This window comes from Megascapheus bottae, chromosome 18 (assembly GCF_031878675.1).
Source record: "Megascapheus bottae isolate mThoBot1 chromosome 18, mThoBot2.hap1, whole genome shotgun sequence".
Taxonomy (NCBI): Eukaryota; Metazoa; Chordata; class Mammalia; order Rodentia; family Geomyidae; genus Megascapheus; species Megascapheus bottae.
Window position 1 is genome coordinate 47,048,174 of NC_143526.1, and position 15,224 is coordinate 47,063,397.

General features: G+C 53.1%; 2 protein-coding genes across 4 annotated transcripts in view; one reads left to right on the forward strand and one right to left on the reverse strand.

The window, feature by feature from the left end:
* Cdh4 (cadherin 4) overlaps nt 1-5,404 on the forward strand; it is a 359,542-nt gene extending 354,138 nt beyond the window's left edge. Inside the window, exons 14-15 of the mRNA XM_090352594.1 lie at nt 631-795; nt 1,890-5,404. Of these exons, the coding sequence (XP_090208720.1) occupies nt 631-795; nt 1,890-2,096 (372 nt within the window). The 3' untranslated portion in view covers nt 2,097-5,404. The remainder of the gene's footprint in view (nt 1-630; nt 796-1,889) is intronic.
* Nucleotides 5,405-8,238: 2,834 nt separating this feature from the next.
* Taf4 (TATA-box binding protein associated factor 4) overlaps nt 8,239-15,224 on the reverse strand; it is a 66,695-nt gene continuing 59,709 nt past the window's right edge. For all 3 annotated transcript variants that reach the window (XM_090352597.1, XM_090352595.1, XM_090352596.1), the window contains exon 15: nt 8,239-9,652. In XM_090352597.1, coding sequence (XP_090208723.1) covers nt 9,485-9,652 — 168 coding nt within the window. In that variant the 3' untranslated portion in view covers nt 8,239-9,484. The remainder of the gene's footprint in view (nt 9,653-15,224) is intronic.

Sequence of the window (15,224 nt, forward strand, 5' to 3'; positions counted from 1 at the left end):
GCTTTCTCATGCAAGGCCGACTGTACTGCGGGAGCCGTAGCTCCGTTTCCAGGATCTTGTTTTCCATTGGAAATTAAAGGCTCCCAGGCTCTTCTGCCTTCAAGCCTCCATCCCTCAGGTCTCAGCATCCTGAGTGGCGAGAACTGAACAGTGGGGCCCGTTGTCCCTTTTGCAAGTGGAAAGGTGTTACACATTCCTTTCGGGGGCCTGCAGTGCCCAGCCTGGACCCCCGCCACATCCGCACTTCCATCCCAGAGTCCCCTGCAGCCACCTGTGCGGCCCTCCCCTCACTCCCAGTTCACGGAGCTCCTGGCTGCAGAAGGGCTACTTTCCACCCGTGTGAGGGTCCCTGAGGAGGGGAGGAGCGCCAGGCCAGCAAACGCCATGGTCAGCCCCACACCCGCCTAGAGGACATGCACCCTCGGGGAAGAACGGGAGAGGAGCACTGTGGCGGGACAGGCCAAGGGGTGGGCCAGCACACCAGTGTGCCTGCACTGAAAACAGGTGTGATGGGGACCTGCGGGGTGCAGAAGGGACAGTGACAGACTAGGACAAGGGTGCTCAGGATTCTGGGGCGCCCCAGCACTCCCCAGCCTCCAGCCCTCCTGACTCCCGTGGCCTCCACCCCAGGACTACGACCTGAGCCAGCTGCAGCAGCCGGAAGCCATGGAGCACGTGCTGAGCAAGGCTCCCGGAGTACGGCGTGTGGATGAGCGGCCAGTCGGCGCCGAGCCCCAGTACCCCGTCAGGCCTGTGGTCCCCCACCCAGGGGACATCGGTGATTTCATCAGTGAGGTTCGTGGCCTGCAGTGGGAGGGCCTGGGGGGGGGGGGAAATCTCCTCAAAGCAAGATCCCGTTCACACACATGTACACACACACATGTACACACATGTACACACACACATGCACACGCGCAGTGATTATTGAGGGAGAAGCAAGGGTTCCAAGGTTGACCAGCATGGACAGTTTCTCCAGAGCCTCTGGATGGCCTAGAACTGCTCAGTCCCAGACCTCACTGTCTCTAAAAAGATCCCGGGTCTTGTCACTTCTCTTTATCCCCAGCACCTGTGAGACATCATTTTAGCAAAAGGATTCATGTGTAAACCAGCTTACGTTTGCTGCTAAGCCCTCCCCTTCTGGGGTATGGGAAAAGGCTCTGGTGGCCATCTGAAGTGGGTCTTGATAACGTAAGGCCATCTCTCATCTAGGGTCAACTTGAAGGAACCAGTTCCTAAAGAGTGGACAGAGACACTCCCTCAGCCTGCCTGGAGTCCCTTCAAGGAGGAGGGGCTGCAGGGGCGGGGCCCGGGGGAGAGGGGTGCAGGGAGTCAGGACACAGAGCAGGCCCTGGCTGTGTTGTCGTGTATAAGCCCCCTTCGCCCCCTGCGGGCTGGGGGACCACGGGTTCATCGCTGGAGGCTTTTGAGTTTGAATTCCTCTCCAGTCTTGGTTTGGGTATTTTTTCAAGAGGGAAGACAGGATGCTGTGCAATGTACCTGGAGACACATGCCAGGGAGACAGGATGGGATGGAGAGAGCCAGGGCGGAAGAGGGGTCTGGGATAAGGGGGGCGCCCCCTGGAGGCTGCCTGTGAGACAGGTATTGGAGGCAGGGGTGGCCCCACCAACATTGCAGGAGAGGACGGCCACAGCCCTGTGGGCTGCACGGCCCAGGCTCCCTGAGCCTCGGTCAGTGGGAGTGGACGCTGTGCCCGTGCCCTGGGGCCCAGCCACCCTCATCAGCGCCCCAGAGACAGACACAGGGAGCACTTACTGAGCACTTACTGAGCACCTCACTCCCCGGCCCGCCTCCCATGCTCCCGTTCCATCAGATCCCAGGGCTGACAGGGCTCGCGCGCCTCAGCCTAACCCTGGGTCTCTGGCCTCCAGGGACTCCGAGCCGCAGACAACGACCCCACGGCGCCCCCGTACGACTCCCTGCTGGTCTTCGACTACGAGGGGAGCGGCTCCACCGCGGGCTCCGTGAGCTCCCTCAACTCGTCCAGCTCGGGAGACCAAGACTACGACTACCTGAACGACTGGGGCCCCCGGTTCAAGAAGCTGGCCGACATGTATGGAGGCTACCAAGAGGACTAGCGGCCACAGGAGGTGGGCTCTGGAGGCTGAGGGGTGGCATGGCGCCCACCCACCCTGCGCGGCTGGCCCTGGCTCTGCTGTTAGGAGACCCCTCCTGCCCTGCCCTCCCCAGCCTGGAGCGCCCAGCATGAACACTCGGCCGCCAGGCATCGCGGACATCACCGCTGCATCTCAATAGCCACGGACGACGGAAGGGAGAGCCAGAGGCACTGCCCTAACTCAGGCTCCTAGAGCAGAGCACTGTCAAAAACAAAAACAAACAAAAGTGCCTTTTGGTACACGTGTCAGATCCCCAACTCAGGAGTGACTGGAAGTGAGCAGACAGCCCGAGGCACCCCACTCCGTCCCGAGGGCCCTGAGCCCAGCGGGTCACTCCAGAGGCAGAGTGAGGAATGAGGAGAATGAGTCCTGGGGGGGGGGGGTGTCATTTGTTAAAAAAAATATGGATGACTTGTTTGAGAAAATAGCTTAGGGTCCAGGTGCCAAGAACCCTACTGAACAAGATGCCCTGGGCGTCTTCGGCTCCCTTCTGAGTAAGGCCTGCCTTTCCAGGGCTGCCTCAGGCCTGGGGGACAGGCCAGGCTGTGGCTATGGCTATCTCTCCTTGGATGCTGGCACGGTTGGGTGGCTGGGGCTCCCAGGGGCCATCCTGGGTGCTCCCTATCTCTGTCCTTGGCCACCCCAACACCTCCCAATCTACAGAAGAATGGATTAGGATCAACTGTAACCCCACTGCCACTGCACTCCTCCCTGGCTTTAGTCCAAGCCCTCGTGTCATCCAGGAAGCTGCGTACCTGCAAGGCCCAGGTGGGGTCCTGCACCCCAGGGACTGACCCCAAGGCCCCACTGGAGACCAGTGAGTGCGTGTCAGCCCTCGCCCCTGCCCTCTCCGACTCCGGCCACCCCATGGCTGTGAAGATGACAAGAACAGCCTGGCAAGCCTGTGTTTCTTGACGTGCATTAGACTTGGTACCAGCACCAACTCAGATGACTCTGACAGTCCCTTTCCTCCTCTGACCCACTTAACCTGAGCTCTTGCGCTGTTGCTGTGGGTAGTATAGGCCTGCTCCAGTGGCCAGCGAGAGACCCCCCCCACTGTACCTGTTCCAGGTGGCCGGTGAGAGGCCCCCCACCCCACCCCACCTTACCTGTGTCCACAGGCCACACACACCACAGGCTGCAAACATCATCTTCTGTGTGTCCATGTCCCTGCTGCTTTTCGGTGTCCCTTCTGAGCTGGCACTGCTCTTGCTGTGGGTGACCTATGCCAGGCCAAACTGGGAAGTGAGCGTCTCCAAGCCTCCCACCCCCAAGAATGCAAAGCTGCTTCTCTCCTCTGCATGAGGAAACCGGCCCCGCGGGCCTGAAGACGCCGCCATGTCTGCACACAAAGGCACCTCAGCCTGGGCAGAGGGCGGGTAGCGAGAGGCACCTGTGCTGAACCAGTTTCCAGGCTTTCCCTAGGCTACGCCCCATGCGTCCTGGGGAAGAGTTTGGAAAGGCACCAAGTGCCTTCCCTGCCTTGGGAAGACAGCGCTTCTAGCATGGCGGACAGATAGGAGCCCTCCCTTGAGCCCAGCCCATAGCTGCTGTTAGGGGGCATAGGGGAGTTGGGGGCATGCCAAGTGGCAGCACGCTCCCTCCCTGGGGGTTCCCCTCCACTGCGCCTTTCTAAAGAGCTTTGGTCTCGAAGGCGCACCTGGGGGACAGGGAGGGATGAGAGCAGATCAGACAGCTAGAGGGCATGTGTGGTCCTAAGTTATGCTATGCAAATCACTCAGGGCCAGCAGCCAAGCAGGATGGCCCTGAAGGCTGGGGTGCTGTGATCAGGACTGGGGCTGACTGGAGGCTGGGAGCTGGAACTTTCTAGGTTTGCTTCAGTAAGAGGTGCGCGTGGATTGTTGGAAGCATGTATTATAGTGAGGCAGTATTCATTCTTTTTCTCTGAAAATTCAAGGCCTCCTTGTATCCTCCTAGACTGGAGAAACTAACCAGCTACGGGGCCCAGTGTCTCACCTGCTTCCCAGCTCCTCCTCCCTCCTCTCCCTGCAAACCTGTCATTGCCAAGGCCCCCGGGGCAAGTCCTCTAAGTTGTGCGGGCTTGGGCTGCCGCACCAGCTGGAGGGGTGTCCAGCAAGGGTCCCCAGTATTTCCTCTCTGCGTGCAGGCTGAGGCTGTAGCACCAGCTAGCAGAACATCTGTGTGCTTCCATCCGAGCAGCTTCTCCTTAAGTCCACATCCCCATCAGCGCCTGGGGCCAGAGACAGATGGGGTTCCACACTCTGCCAGACCATGTCAGAACAGTTTTTTGAGGGCAATGAGTTAGCAGTAGCCAAGCGTCCAGTGTCAAATGTCTCTTCCGTAGCTTGTAGATAGGACATGTCTGCCTGCGGTCAGGAGCAGCCCATTTAATTTCCTTAGGGAATTAACGAGAATCCTGCACTACTGAGTGGAGTGCCAAAGACACCCTGACCCAACCCCGAGCCAGCAGGTTTTCTCTTCCTTGTGTCTTTCAGCACATCCAAAATTCTAGTTCTCCCACCACCAAAGTGTCAGAGTAGCAGCCAAACGTCAGGCCCTCCGAGATGCCTCCGTTTCCCTAGCTGAATACATGATCCATTGACATGTGACAACTCTGCTCTCTCTCACAAGGTAATGCATTGAGGGAGGGAGAGTCTCCATTCTGTCCAAGCTAAAAGGAAACACCAAAAGCTCAAGGCAGCATCTCCTTGCTCAGAGCGCCAGTAGAGTAGCTGCCGTGCACGGAGCGCGCATGCCTGTGTGCAGGCGTGTGTGCGAGTGTGTGTGCACGTGCGCAGGCCTGCTCCCAGCGGCCAGCCCTGGGGGAGCCCCATCTGTGAATACTTGGGACGCATTTTCCTTTTCCTTTCTCTCCTTTCTTTCATTCTGGGTTTTTTTTTTTTTTTGCATGTTTTTTTTTTGGTTTTTTTTTTTGGAAAATGGACAAATGTGTAGCAGCCTGCATGATCATGGTTTTGGGAAAGAGACCAGAGTGCTGTGTGTTCACATCGCAACTCTGAGCACTGCGCGATTAGACAAATGTTCCAACATTTTTGTAATTGTCAACAGCACAAACTATTTTGTATTGTTGTTTGTATCATTTTGTACCGAAAAAAAAAAAAAAAGGAAAAAAAAAAAGGGAAGAGAGTGGATGTTTTCCGTGTGTTTTTAGTGCCAGGTGGTCTTGGCTGCAGACAGGACGGCAGCCTTGCAAGTCGCTGCATTCTGGAGCCGAGCCCAGCATGGGCACGCTGCTCCACAGGAGTAAATAAAGCCCTGTTTTACGTAGTTGCCTGCCCTGGCTCGTCTTCTTCCTCACCACAGGTGCCTCGCGTGCTGCCTCAACCCCCCTCAAAACCCCACTTCTGACACTGCATGGAAAGTGTCTGTACGACTCCATCTCAACCAGCGGCCGGGTACTGTGACACACACCTGTTATTCCAGCCACGGGGACGTACAGTGACGGTGCAGTCAGTGTCCCAGTGACACCCGCGAGGACAAATAGGAGGGTGGTAACCAACACAAAAGGGGAAGAGTGGCTTAAGTGGTAAAAGCACCTACTTAGCAAGCTCATGGTCCAGAGTTCAGATCTTAGTGCTGCAGAAAGAAAAAACTACAAAAGGAGTGAGGGGGGAGGGCCACCCGAGGGCAGGCTCACATCTGCATCCACAGTGACTTGCATAACAGAAAATCACTTGCAGGGTGAATTACAATTATGGGTACAGCTAATAACTGTAGGCACAATTAGCCACTTGCTAATTTTGAGGGTACTGAGCAGCTAATTATATTCACAATTAGGTAACTGTCTAGGACAGACAGTCCTGGGGGCACACTCCTGTAATCAGCCCCCGGGGTGAAGCCCTGGGAGGGGAGGGCAGGTGCTCTACCAAGGACACTCCCAGCTCCAGGGCAGCAAAGATGCAGTAAAAAAAAGTCCAGGGAAGTCTTGGTGCTGGAGGTCCCGAGCTGCCTCTTGGGCCCCTTCATTGGACAATAGTTGCTGGCTGCCCTGTGCCCAGAGGCCACTCAGAGACCTCCACGTAAAGGCCTGAATTGGGCGGTGCCACCCAGCAGGCAGCCAAGTGTCCAGGTACTCACCTGCAGCAGGCGGTGGCCTGGCCCAGCCACTCGGACACCTCTGCAACCCACTGAACCCATGCCTACATAGCACCTATGTTGACGTTCTGCTGGCAAGGGCAGGCACTCCACAGGCTGTTGGGCACTGCCTGAGAGGCTGGACCTAGCCCCCAGTCCCCGGCTGCTGAGCCAAGCAGAGGGGGGTAGCTGAGCACGGGACCAAGGGTTGCATCTGCACAGGTGCCCCTTGCAGGCCCAGTGCAGCGCCATGAATGCCCACGCAGGAAAAGCACGGGTATCTCTTTGGGAAAACTGCTGCCAAGTTCTGGTTCAGTCCCTTGAGTGCTTTTCCTCCAAGTGACACAGACTAAGCTGCAGGGGCTCCCACTGCAAATGCTTTGGGGATGGCCTCATCATGTAGAGAAGCAACACTCTCAACATTAAATGTAAAAGCCCCCACCGCATGCCCTGTGCTGGGCCTAAGCCGGGCTTGAGACGCTTCTGCGCCTATGTCCTCACTGCCAGGACGCCTGGTCACTGTAGCATCTCACTGAGCCTCTGTCTCTATGGCAACTATATGGACAGAAAAGTGACAAGCTAGGATGGTTACAATGGTTCCCATCTGGAAACCTAACAGGTAAGGAGGAGGTGAGGAGAACTGAGCAGAGGCAAAAGTACAAGATGCTATCTGAAAATGCTGGGGACATGGCTCAAGTGGTGGAGCCCCGCTAGTAAACAAGAGACCCTGAATGGAAGCCTACACACACACACACACACACACACACACACACACACACACACACACACACACACACTGTGGCACAGGCACAGTATGTCAAGCCACCACAGCATCATGTGCTTCTGATTTCTAGCAGCTCTGGGGAAGGCAGGCCCATGCATGGGAAGGCCTAGACAAACGGGGCCTCAGCAAAGCACAGCTTCATCCACTCACCGGCCGCAGGGTCCTGGGGCGTCCTCCGCCATTGAGAGTTCACTGGAAGTTGTCCTCTGGACATTTCCCATAGGAACCACTGCTCTTGTGGCAAGTGTGTGTTGAGCTTCATTCCGCCAGCAGCCATCCCGTCCAGCGCTTGAGCAGTCTGCTACACCTTGGACATTCTAGTAGTGGGTGAGAACAGGGTTTCCTGTTTTCACTCGAGAGCCTGCTCTCGGCCAGGCGCCTCCATGGCAGTCTCTCACTGGGACATGCGGTGTGAGCCTGTGTTGAGGGCTGACTGGACATCACAGAGGAAGCAGTAAAGTCAAAATGAAATCACGCTTGCACTAACCTCACACTCAGGGTGAAGCCCTAACGCCCCGGGGCCCAGCTGGGACTGCACCGGCACACGGTATCTTCAGGAGGTAATCGGGCTAAGGCAATTTGTGTGGACCCCAATCTAGTATAACTACTGTCTTCAGGAAAGGGGGGTGTCAAACACAGACAGACCCATGCCAGGAGAGAACCACCGCAGGGCGAGAGCAGCCACAGCCTAGCCAGCAGAGCCTGCAGCTGGGGACGAGCCGAGGGCACCACAGCCACAGGGGAAGCAGAGGAGAGCAGAGCTCTCCAGTTAACCTGTGAACCACCCACCTGCCCACAAGGTCCTCACAACAGGTGTATTTGAGGACCAGCTCTAGTGACACCACTGCTCTCCAAGGCCCCGAAAGAGCAGCCGTTCTCTATCTCAGCCTCCAATGTGATGTGTGAATCACCACTGGGAGCTGTGAATCCCTGGACACACCCTGCAATGCTGAGTGACTGTGGGTCACTGTGGGCCTGTGCCAGGACTGGGGCCATCTGGTCACCTCAAGATATGCGCAGCAGGGTACGTTTCTCTGTCTCCCCAGCCCTGTCCCCACTGCAGAACTCCACCCATGTCCTGAGCCAGACTTGTGGGCAGCAGAAGGCAGTCTCAGCCTCCACCAGGTGCTGTCGGACAAACACGGTGGCGGGACCAGAACCAAGTCTCTGAGACACTAAGAAAACTAAGCAAGACAGATACAGATAAATTTGTTTTTAATAAAGGAGTTAATTTTCTTTCAATCCTATATAAAACAATAGCAATTAAAAACTTCATTTTTGAAAGTAAAATATTTACATATGAACAAGTAACTGTGCAAAATGTACATGAAAAAATGGAAAGACAGGGATTTTCCTAAAAGATAAAATAAAAGTGTAACAGTTCTCAGGTGTGGATAAAAAATACTGATCAGCGTTCAGTTCACACGCAAGAATTCATGTCTAACGTGAGAATTCACACAGAGAAAGCCAAAATATTTACAGTCATAAAAGTACTATCAATAGACAATTTAATACAATAACCTCTGAAAATATAAAGAACCAATTAGTATATTTGTAATAAAAAAATAGGTACAAAGAAGGGACTTTGCTCTGGACGTCTGTAAAGTCTGCCCACAGCTTGCATACAGTCTCTTAGCAAAATAATTATAGTTTACATAGCCATTTTATGTTATGTGCCAAAAATTATGTACAATTACTGACAAAATACACCAACCATTTTTCAACACTTGATTCACACTGAGAAACAGTCTTTTGATGATTCTTCTCAACTCTGATTTTATTTAATCTAAGTTTTCACTTTTAGCTAAAAAACACAGTGCAAGTAAAATATATTTATGCTGAAAAGGTTTTCATTTCCTTTAACTTTACAGCTTCACAAACTGTAGCAAATAAACTTCATTTGTACAGACGCTGAACACATCCAGGAGGGGCCCGTGCGGCCCGGCCGATCCTAAGCAGAAGCGCGCCCACACTCCACGTGACGGCGGGGATGAGTGTTCCTGGAGAATCTGAGCGGAGAAGAACGGGGAAGATAAATAGCCTAAAAATCAGTTCGCTTTGCCAACTGACTGCAACAAAAATAAAATAAGTGAAATGAGGTCACTGGTATGGACATACACCTACATGGCAAGTTGAACTGAACCAAACCAAAATGCACACACAATGAAGGAACTGCTACAAGTTGACAGAGGGCAGCTAATTATTTGCTAAACGATTCCGTCAGTCTTTATATATGGCTTGTTTGGCAGGAAGGCCACTCAGTCAAGGATGGGTCAGGTTTGGCTGTCCTTGGGGAGCATCCACAGGCCTTTGTGTCTCTCTGCTACAGAAACGGGTTCTTCCACACTGAAGAGCTCATTTAGAAACAGGAATATAAAACTGTTCCGTTGTAAAGAGGTGGCTGTTTTTAAACAATATCCCATTTGCTTGTTACAAAAAGGCGTAATCTCCAAATATATAAAATTGTCCCCGGGCGACTTGTCCTGTGTTACTTAAGGAATGCTTTGTAGAGCAACAGTGAATGGCTTGTCTCGCGCTCATTTTCTAAACAAAATATGAGGTCCCTGAGGTTGACCCGTGTGATTCTTTGTCGCGTGAACTGCCTGGGGGTCCCCACGCCGGAGCTGCCTGGGACTGCCGTGCCTGGGCCTGAGCCCTGGTAATGACAAAGGAAAAACAGAAGCGTTAGTGGCATTCAGAGGTGGGCTACACAACAAAGGGGACAAGGCAAATGCCATCTACATTTGTCCCACGCCCTGGATCTGAAGGGAGCACCTGGCTCAGCCCTCTGCGGGCTGCCCGGCTGGGCTTGTAGGCCATCCAAGTCCCTAAGGTGGAGACCATGGGCAGGAGTTCCCACTCTGCCTCACAAAATGGCCACTGGCCCTGGACGGGAGGGAGGCCAAAGCGGGCTCTGACCCTAGGCAAATGGCTGAGTGGCTCTGGGACAGGCAGCCACCAATCTCCATCCACATGGCCACAGCAAGGCTGCCTAGGGGACCGGACCCGGAAGGAGACAGACGCCCACATCCGATGCCACACCCGGGGCTGTCGGTTGATAAAGGCACTAGGTAGGTCTGAATTGCTGGGCTGGACAGGCTGGTGGTCAGCCAGCGTGGCCAATGGCTCCGTGGCTGCAATGGTGATGGAGGAAAGGGAGCTGAACCACACACCCAGCCCTACGGAGCCGACTCGGCACCTTCCCACTCCGAGCAGAGGACCTGCCTGGTGAGGGCACCACACCAGTGTCCAGCAGTTGCATCAAACACACAGCAAGGGCGCCCTCCTGCACCTGCAGTCAAAGCTCAAGAAGCTGGAGAGAAGCTGCCACTGAGGCTACAGGAGCCACGCTGCCAGGCGGGGACCGTCACGGCTGGCTGGCGGGACACTGCCACCTCTCTGGCCAGATACAAGGTGTGTCTGAAGGCACCGACTGGTCAGTTTCTTTCTACACTTGACTACTGAGACAAAGATGGTGAGCTCCCTCGGCATCTGAGGCCACTGTCATCGTCCGCCCGGTCTCCACATCACCCGTGGCCACGCTCCTGGCAGAAGGCCTCCTCCTCTGCTTGGCTTACGTCCATCTCACCTCTGTAATAGCCTCAAGGACTGCTCGGTGTGAAGACCAGCAGAGGAGCCCTTAAGAGGACTCATAAAGTGGGAGAAAACGGTCCAATTCTGCAGAGTGGCCTCTGGCACAGCCAACTAGCCAGAGACAAGCTTCCCTGGAGAGGCCTTGACAACAGGCAGAATGCGAGGAAAATGGCCTGTTTTCTCCAGGGGTTCCTGAGAATGGCAGAATCCACAAGTGCCTGGAGACACAAGAGTTCTTACAAGGCTGGGATCCGAATCGTCCCTCCCCGTTTACAGACGGGGGCTTCCACACCTGTGCCTTCCTTACAGAGGTCTGCTCCACCCTTGATAAGGCTCAAGAGTGAAGACTAAGGGACGGCAGCCATGCAATGCTCAGACCTCCGAGGCACTGCCGGGGCAGTGGGCCTGAACGCTCAGGGCCCTGCTGCCGTCTGGCTGCACTTCGCACCTTTCCTCTCGGGTTCAACCACCCAAACCGCGATGAGGATGGATTGCTCGCCTAGGCATAAAGTGTAATGGGTACGAAAAGCCAGAAATCCAGATGACGCCAAAACTGGTGCCCTGGACCTGGTGAGGAGCAAGCGCAGGTGCTGGAGAAGAGAGTGCTAATGCTCTGCCTCTGCCCAGCCATACCCAGGCTGAGCACTGGAGCCTGGCAGTGTTCCTCAACCTCGGGTACAGCCCACTGGCCAAGGCTTGTTCCACCTTTTCCAGGCAGGAGCGCTACAGCTCATGGCTAGCTTTGGTTTCCTTTCCCTTACGTACTGTCATGAGAGACAAAAGTAACAGCTGTTTTTAGAGGGCTAGGCCCTCTCCAGGGGCACTGGCCTTGTATGCACTGACACTGAAACCATGCTGACTGCTCCATCTGGGTTGTCAAAAGGAGGGCGGGCTCTTCATTGTCACACTTGCCTTCTGAAGTCTGACCTTCCACACACGCCATGTAAAAACCAACATGAGCTGAGCGCGGTTGGCTCGTGCCTCTAATCCTAGCCACTAAGGAGGCTGAGATCTGAGGACCTCGGTTCAAAGCCAGCCCAGGCACTAAAGGAACGTCAGACTCTTATCTCCGATTAAGCCATCAGAAAACTAAAAGTGGCGCTGTGGGTCAGCTGGTAGTGCACTAGACTTCTGCTGAAGAGCTAAGGGAGAGCACCCAGACCCAGCGTTCAAGGCCCACAACCAACTTTAAAAAAATTTTTTTTAAATTAAAAACAAAACAAAACGGAATCACCTACTGTGGTCACCCCTTCCCAACATAGGGCTATGTCCCAAGGGAAGCCTGGGCACCAGCACTGGTGAGAGCACCCAGTGCTGTCTTGGAAGAAGCAGGGCTCCCTTTCCAGAGCTATGGAGCTGAGGATTCATTCTTTTCTCCAGCACTAATACCCTCGTCCAAGACAGCAGGGAAGGGTTCCCAGGGGTAAGGCAATACTGCCTGTCTTTGTTCCCGCCCCAGAAGTGGCAGCAGGAGTGGTGGTGTCAGGGCAACCTCCCAGGGACACCACCGCCTGCCTCCTCTCCTCCGTAATCTGGACTGCAGGAGTCTAGCTCGTGCCTACAGAACACCCACACGAAGGTGAAGGCACAGACCACCTTGAAGAGGCTAAGCACGGGGGAATCTGGCCACCCTCCCCCACCCCAGAGCACGAGGGGAAAACAATATGCACCGGGCCCGTCTGAACTGACGGACCCAGAGGTCCTAGGGCTGTCCACCTCCCAGGGTGTGCCCTTCCTGCCTCCAGGCTGCCAACAGGACGGACTCAGAAGAGAGCAGGTGGCGACAAGAGGCCAAGCTCACGTGACACCTCTGCCTGAAATTCTGAGAGCTGAGTCCCAGTGCTCAGAACACAGGCTGGAGGAAAGGCTGCGTCATGAAAGCCCACAAGGTGTCTGCAAAGGGAAACACGGAACTTTCTACCAAGAGGCCAGTTAGTTCACAAAAGAAGAAAGGGAAGATTTGGGGTCCTGTAAGAAAAGAGGCCTCATGGTCAGCAGACCCTGCCTGAACTTCACAAGGCTGCAAAGAGAGGGCGCCATGAGACCACAAATACAGAAACTCAAAGCAGAGGGAGAAAAGCAAATGTTCAGCCACTATAGATTTGGGCCATGAACTTCAGGGGAAAAAACTCAGCACACAGACTAGAGACCAACACTGGGAAATACTCCAAACGTAACAAAACACTCCTAAGTTAGCACAGAAGGACAGGAAAATCACCGTGAATCAGAAACTCAAAAGCAAGTAGAGGAAGTAGCTCTGTGGCTCAAGTGGTGGAGCTCAGGGAAGAGTCCAGGCCCAGAGTTCAAGCTCCATGACTGACAAAAAAAAGCAAGTGGAGGCGGCGTGACTCCAGGGTAGACAGCACCGCCCTTGAGTGAAAATCCAAGTGAGAACCCGAGTTTCTGAATTCAAGCTCCAGTATGGGCAGGGAGGGAGAAAAGCTAAGGAAGTAAAGATCCAGAAATATATCTGGGTACCAGATCTCAGGAGGCTGAGATCTGAAAGAGATGATTCAAAGCCAGCCCTGCAGAAAATCCATTAGACTTCATCCCAGAGATAACCAGTAAAAAGCAGGTCTGGGGTCACAGTTCAAGTGGTAGAGCACCAGCCTAGCGAAAAAGGTAGGCAAGCTCAAGACTCTAGAGTCAAATTCTGGTACCACACACAGAAAGAAATAACGAAATAAGACTTGACGAAACTCAAGGGATGGAAAAAAGAGATCAAAGCTCCTCAAAAATAAGTTATTTGGGGTCCAACGGAGAAAAAAACCAAGTAAGCACATGAGGAAAAGCCAGGAAATAAAAATGAAAATAAGGTTTAAAAAGAAGAAGTCACAGGGCCAGGAGTTTGGCCTAGTGGTAGAGTGCCTGCCTAGCATGCATGAAGACCGGGGTTTGATTCCTTGGTACGACTTACATAGAAAAAAGCTGGAAGTGGTGCTGTGGCTCAAGTGGCAGAGCTCTAGCCTTGAGAAAAAGTGAAAGGACAGTGCGCGGGCCCTGAGTTCAAGCCAGGACTGTCCCCCACCCAAAAAAAAGGACAGTCAGAAAGGCCAGCAGGACAATCCATCTCAGAGAAGGCAATAAGCCTCTTCTGTGGAGGCAGCAGGAGATCCAAGCCCTTGACAGTGACTGAGGCAGCACACCCATTCTCCTTCTCTGCTTTCTATAATGGAGACAAGAAATAACTTAGGATAACAAATGGAGGGTGTGACATTTGAGTGCTTTAACACCAACATACAAGCCAGATGTGACGGCACACATCTGTAATCTCAGCTTCCAAAAGGAAGGAAGCAGGAAGACCGTGAATTCAAGGCTAGTTCAAGGCAATATACAACATACAGTCTCAACACCAAAGTATACAGGAAAATAGTTGGACATATGCAAGGAAAGAACCCAGCCCGTATGTAAGAAGAGCACAGCCAGCCTAAGAAGGCCAGCCTAAGAAAACCAAGCCCAAGACACGCTCCACTAGAAAGCCGAAGGAATACAACATGAAAAGGACATGACACGGGACAGGCGAGAACTGCTATCAAGCCAGGAACTCACAACAATGTGCTTAAGAAACCTGGGAGAAAAGAACTAGAGCCACGGCTACAGATCTCAATATGAACCCCAGCCATAAAGGGCCCAAACTGTCAAGCTCTGAGTGAGAATTTGGGAAAGTATTGTTCCGATGAATCATTCCTAGCGTCTAGCAGTGATGAGACTGAGTGAAGCAACTAAGGAAACCTCGACATAAAGACTACTCATAACATTGCATGAACCATTATGTATGTGCTAGGTTAAAAGGAAGGTTAAGAATGAGAGGCTACAACTAAATGCTCTAACACTACAATACAGCACAATGAACAAAAGTAGAAACCACAGGCAAAATCAATTCTGTCCCAGTAAGCCTAACCAGTACAGTGTCAGATTTCCCAGCCCCAGATGACATGCATAGTTTCAAGACTCTAACATGACAATCAGGTGGCCTTGTTCCTGGGATGACCAATGCAGCACCTCAGATGTGAGAGGTGTCTTCTCACCTTGAAGAGTACACACAACTCTGCACCTCGGCACTTCAACGTTTCTCAACTATTAGCACCTAAAGGACTCATAAGACCTTGGTTTTCCTATTTCCCGGCTCGAACCTCCTGGAACAACCAGTACACTATGCAGTTAGTGGTCTTTCAACTCCATTTCCCACTCAAAAGAAACTAGCTCTTCCTGGGAAAAGAGCTGTTCCCGGCCTGAAGCAGGACAAGCACTATGGACATATTATACTCTGCCCTTCCAGATGGCAAGAACCAATGTCATATGGTGACATGACCCAAAAGCCACCTGGAGATGCAGCCACTGTGCTGGAGACAGCACACCATGAACTAGAATGAAAATGAAGACCACAATGCATAGAAACTCATGAGTTCATGAAAAAATAAAACATTTTAAAATGGGAAAACAACAACATACAGCCATCCCTTTCTGAGGATGGGCCAGGGAATCATTTTGTTATCTGAAACCAAAAAGATAAAGAGCACTGAGCATTTATCCTACCTTTCCTACGAACCATACAGCTAGGAAAACGAGCAGTATGTGAGGAGTCTTCATATAAAGTCATTCCAGCTAATGAATAAGAATAAACTGCCTGTGCA